Source organism: Nicotiana tomentosiformis, chromosome 7 (genome assembly GCF_000390325.3).
Source record: "Nicotiana tomentosiformis chromosome 7, ASM39032v3, whole genome shotgun sequence".
Classification (NCBI taxonomy): Eukaryota; Viridiplantae; Streptophyta; class Magnoliopsida; order Solanales; family Solanaceae; genus Nicotiana; species Nicotiana tomentosiformis.
The window spans coordinates 87,402,171-87,408,170 of NC_090818.1; the positions used below are offsets into that span (position 1 = coordinate 87,402,171).

Here is a 6,000-nt window from a genome sequence, read left to right on the forward strand (position 1 = left end):
CATGGTTTACCATCGGGTTGTTCATCTACATGGAAGAAATATGCATGTTGATCCTTGATCTCTACCTCGATAGGGTCGATGTAGTTCTTGTCTGGATGCTGAATCATAAATGATAGGGTTGCAAGGTCGTCATCGAACTCGTTCTGAATCCTAGGGACGTGCTTGAACTCAATCTTTGTGAACTTCTTGCACAACTCCTTCACGTACTGGAGGTATGACAGTACCTTAACATTCTTGGTGGAGCATTCTCTTTGAACTTGGTGTATCAGCAAATCAGAATCTCCTATGATCAAAAGTTCTTTGATGTTCATGTCGACTGCAATTCTGATTCCAAGGATGCACGCCTCATATTCAGCCATATTATTGGTGCAAGGGAATCTTATCTTTGCCGATGCTGGGTAGTGCTATCCAGATTCCAAAATCAGGACTGCCTAATTCCGACTCCTTTGAAATTTGCTACTCCATCGAAAAATATTCTTCACCCAGGGTATGATTCTGTAATATCCTCCCCGGCAAATAGTACTTCTTTATCGGGGAAATACATGGTAAGTGGTTCATAATCTCCATCCACTGTATTCTCGGTGAGGTGGTCGGCTAAAGCTTGTCATTTGATAGCCTTCTGAGTTATGTACACAATGTCAAATTCGCTGAGCAGAATTTGCCATTTAGCTAGCTTTACGATAGGCATTGGCTTCTGAAAAATGTACTTGAGCGGGTCGAGCCGAGATATCAGATGCGTCATGTTTGCTGACATGTAATGCCTTAGCTTCTGAGTAATCCAAGTCAGATCATATCAAGTGCGTGCTATCAAGGTATACTTGTCCTCGCATGGTGTGAACTTCTTGCTTAAGTAGTAGATGGCCTGCTCCTTTCTCCTAGTTTCGTCATGCTGCCCCAACACGCAGCCGAAGGCATTGTCCAAGACTGATGAATAGAGCAACAATGGTTTCCCTAGTTTAGAGAGAACCAACACTGGCGGGTTTGAAAGATTCTCTTTAATCCTGTCGAAGGCTTTCTAGCACTCCTCCGTCCATTTCGTGGCGGCATCCTTCTTTAGCAGCTTGAAAATGCGTTCATAGATTATCGTGGACTGGGCTATGAAACGACTGAGGTAATTCAATCTTCCCAAGAAACTCATGACATCTTTCTTGCTCTTTGGTGGCAGTAATTCCTGGATAACCTTGATTTTTGATGGATCCAGTTCTATCCCTTTCTTGCTTACAATGAAACCCAATAGTTTCGCAAGCATTCAAAACGTTTCCTCAAGTCGTCCAAGCGCTCTAAACTCTTTCGAGACTCTATGATGATGTCATTCACATACACTTCAATCTCCTTATGAATCATATCGTGAAAGAGGGTCGTCATGGCCCTCATATAGGTGGTGCCGACGTTTGAGATTGAACGACATAACTCTATAACAGTAGACTCCCCAAGGCATGGCGAAAGCTTTCATCTCTGCGTCTTCCTCGTGTATTAAGATTTGATGGTATCCAACGAAACAATCCACAAACGACTACAGTTCATGCTTCACGCAATTGTCGATGAGGATGTGGATATTTGGCAGGGGGAAATCATCCTTTGGACTAGCTTTGTTGAGATCCCGGTAGTCCACACATATTCTAATCTTTCCGTCCTTCTTGGGAACTAGGACGATGTTTTCCAACCATCTTAGATAGTTGGTGACCCTTACTACATTGTCTTCTATTTGTTTGGTATCCTTTATCCTCACACTTAAATCAGGTTTGAACTTTTTGGGCTTCAGCTTGACCGACGGTCTGGTAGGGTCAGTGGGCAGTCGATGCGAGACAATGTCAGTGCTTAGTCCTGACATGTCATCATATTACCATGCGAACACATCGACGTACTATCGGGGGAGCTCGATCATTTTTTCCTTCAGCTCGAATTCTAGGTGAATGCTGATTCTTGTTTCTTTTACGTCTTCTTCATTTCCCAGATTGACCACTTCCGTTTCTTTGAGGTTGGGCTTTTTATGACTCTTCAGCTATTCGATCTCCCGCGGGAGATTGTCTGGTGTCATATTCTCGTCATATTCCTCGTAATTCGGGTCGTTGCGCTCAACGGTTTAGTTACATGTCATAATCATGGAATGCGGTTTTTTATCGGTTTGATTACTGAAAAGATAAAATATGTATAAATAAAGCGGTAAAACAAAGTTGCAATATTTAGGAAAATGATTCTTTTTATTTCATCAAAAGGGGAACTCCTTAAGTGTTCGCAAGAGGCAAATGAAAAAAAGATACATACACGGTACATGCCTCAATTGGCCATGCTCTTTTCAAAAGAAAATGTTTATTGTTCCATACTACCAAGACTCCTGGCAAACAAAGGATGGACTGGTGGTCCAATTATGTAGCTCTTCTCCTGGTTCGACATCCCTGATAGTCGGTGTCTTTATGTCATTTCCATCACAACATTCTTTAATTATATTCACGAACAGTTTTCCCACCCTATCTATGATATCTTCTTCGGGTACTGAACTCTTTCCTGGAGTTGCAACATGCTCTAGCACAAAGACCTTTTTCCGGGAGCTAACGGTGCGAGCTTTCCCTTGTGGCGGCTGATATCCTATGCCAGCCCTTCCTTTATGTCAATTATGTTCAATTGGCACTGTGATTCCATCTAACTTGGCTCCCAACCCTGTTCCTGACTTGTATCCATATTTCATAATCTCCCTCATAGCCATCTTGGATCTATACGACTGCATTCCCAAATTTTGTTCAGTCTTCTCCATCTCAGTAGTCTGCATGATTTCCACAGCGTGGAAGGCAACTCCGTCCAGCCCTCAATGAATGGAACAACATAATCCAAATGGGTGGAGTGACCCCACTCGCCATGAATCACGATCTCTTGGCATCCCCACTCGAATTTTATGCATTGGTGCAAAGTAGATGGCACGGCCCCTACCATATGTATCCTGGGCCTGCCCAGCAGTAAGTTGTAGGAATAGGAAATGTCCATCACTTGGAACAACACCGAAAAATCGGTCGGTCCGATTTGCAAAGCTATATAAATTTTTCCAATAACATCCTTCTGCGAACCATCAAAGGCTCTTACCCTTACGTTGCTTTCCTTGACTTCCCTCAAATGAATTCCTAACTCCCGCAGGGTGGAAAGCGGACACATGTTGACTCCTGACCCTCCATCAACCTGCACCCGGGACACCACTTTGTCCCCGCATTTGACAGAGATGTGAAGAGCCTTGTTGTGACTTGCACCTTCAACATGAAGTTTGTCTCTTATGAAATTGATCATGTTTGCTTTCACCATTTTCCCAATTGCCGCGTCCAACACCTCGCTAGTGGTATTACTCGGTACACTTACCCCACTTAGTACTTTCAACAGGGCATCCTTATAACTGTCAGAGCTCATTAATAGATCCATGATAAATATCTGTGCCGGAGTTTTTTTCAACTGCTCTTCCACAGAATACTCTTTTGCTTGACATTCTTTTCCAGAACTCAGCGGCTTCTGGGTCTGTTATGTTCCTCCTTGGAATTTGTTCTCTCCCTGGATTTCCTCAATTGACATTTTTAGGGGTATAGTATCTCCCAGACCTACTCATATCGTGGGCTGCAATAGAGTCTGTCATTTTGTCCTTTCCCTTTTGCTGGTATGTCCATGGGACAGTTTTGCACTCTTAATCTTCTTCGTCTCGAGCAGCATTGGCAGGTTGCTGCGGATAGGTTTGAACCGTCACTATAGGCCTTAGTTGTACTGTAATGATTGGAGCCCTTTGAGGAGGGATCCTTGCGGCTTCTGCATTTCCTGTAGTGACAATTGTTCCCTTCAGGTCATACTCTTTATCTAATGTGATCATGTTAGCTCTCTGGTTTCGATGATTTGGCAGTGGGTTGCGATTCACATTAGGTGGTGCTAGAGTGCACTGAATGGCTCTGTTCTTGATCAGGGTTTCAATTTTATTTTTCAACTTGAAACAATATTTAGTATCGTGCCCAGGAACATTGGAGTGATACACGCATCTCTTAGTGGCATGAAAATATTTGGAGGGATGTTTAGGAACCCTTCCCTCGATTTGGTGTATCAATCCTGCTCTTCTCAACCTTTCAAACAATTGGGCCAAAGGCTCAACAATTAGGGTATAAGTGTTAGGACCCCTTTCTTCAAAGTTGGGATGAGGGCGTGGTGCATAAACATGTCGGTTCTGATGAGTAGTGGTATGTAAAGGAGCATATGGCCGTTGTGGGTTTTGGTTATTATTGGCTCGAGGAGGGTTGTATTGTGGTTGAGGGTGGTAATATGGCTGGGTATTACAGTTTGGAGCGTAAGTGGGTGGTGGTGAGTGGTTGTTTGGGGAAAAAGAGGTGCTTTCGTGAGGTGGGTTGATTTGGTAGTAAGGGACGACTGCTGAGACCTTCTCTTTCTTCTTCTTTCCGCTACCGATTGACCCTGACTGGATGGCCTTGCTAGCCGCTTGCAGTGCTGCCATGAATTGTACTTTACTAGATTTTATGACCTCTTCTAAGAAATCTCCCATCTTAACCAGCTCGGGGAACTTTTGACCCATCATTCCATCATCTTCTCAAAGTATATTCCCTCCTAGGCTCTGATGAAATACTTGGTTAGTTCACTATCGTCCAGCGGAGGTTGTGCCCTGGCGGCCTCCGACCTCCACCATCGTGCATATTCTTGGAATGACTCAGATGATTTTTTCTGCAGGTTCACCAGTACGAACCAATCAGGAGTGATCTTGGTATTGAATTGAAAATGATTCATTAAGTCCTCCGCCATATCTTGCCATGTTCTCCAATTTCGCGAATCCTGTTGGGTATACACGGTGAGTGTCTCCCCCGTTAAACTTCTTATAAATAATTCCATCCTTAGCTTCTCATTCCTTCCCACTCCGACTAACTTGTCACAATATGCCCTCAAATGTGCGTGACTGTCCCCCATCCCATCAAAGATATCAAACTTTGGGGGTTTGTACCCTGCAGGCATATCCACATCTGGATGAATACACATGTCCTCATAGTAAAAACTTTCGCTTCCCCAGGCAACTTGGAGACTTTTTATTTGCCTTCTCAACGCTCAGATACTGATTCTTATTCCTTACGCATGGCTTATTCTCCATCTCAGTGTATTGGTCAATCTCATAAGGCACCCTGACCGTGACAGGTGCTGTAAAGGTAGGTTTAGAAATGACATATACAGGGGAATGTACCACTCGTGGGTGGCGGTATGTGTCACAGGTATGTGCTGGTTAGTGGTGAAAGTGACTTCGTCACGAGGAGGGGTAGTTGCATTAGTGGTAATAGGTGGGTTCTGTGATGTCTGAGTGTACTGTGGTACATAAGGAGTGTGAATATGGGGATTTGGTGGGTTAGCGGGGGTTACTGGAGGCTCCCCTGAATACCATTTGTAGCTTTCACGGTGCCCAAATCTGTCGAATATCTGGTCGAGGCTCACCCATCCGTCCTCGATACTTCTGAGGCTTCTGCTTTTGGTAAGACCTAAGGCATCCAAGAACCAATAACCGGGCATAGTAACTGGCGATACTGGCTTTCTTCCATTGAATGGAAGCTCCGTGAAACTTGTGACTTCTTCCAATATCGGTACCAACTCACAGTCGGTAAATTTGAACACCACCTTAGCCGGATTCGAAAATTCTATCAACAGGCGAGTGAGCACCCTATCTGCTCGGATGTCCATCAATGCAAATAATGCCCCTGGGTGCGTTTGAACCTCATCTCTGTGTTCCCGACGAATATTCTTCCACCACTATTTCAACTTATGCGGTGCTCCCATTACCATGCTGATTTCAGGGATATTTTGGTTGATTTCCATTTTATGAGGTGGATAAAAGAAGGATATTTGGGGTAAGTGTTTGCTTTGGATCCTTAAGTGTCTTGTCATGTTTGTTTGTCTTTCCATAGAAATTATGTGATTGGGTGCATGACCTGTTGACATTAAAGTGGCTTACCAAATTGTGTGTCGGTACAACGGATCGACTCACCTAAGGTT

General features: G+C 44.0%; 1 protein-coding gene across 1 annotated transcript; it reads right to left on the reverse strand.

Moving 5' to 3' along the window:
* Positions 1 to 4,578: 4,578 nt before the first annotated feature.
* LOC117274018 (uncharacterized) lies at positions 4,579 to 5,001 on the reverse strand. The gene has a single exon (XM_033653230.1). The coding sequence runs from the start codon at positions 4,999 to 5,001 to the stop codon at positions 4,579 to 4,581; it is 423 nt and encodes a 140-aa protein (XP_033509121.1).
* Between the last annotated feature and the right edge of the window lie 999 nt (positions 5,002 to 6,000).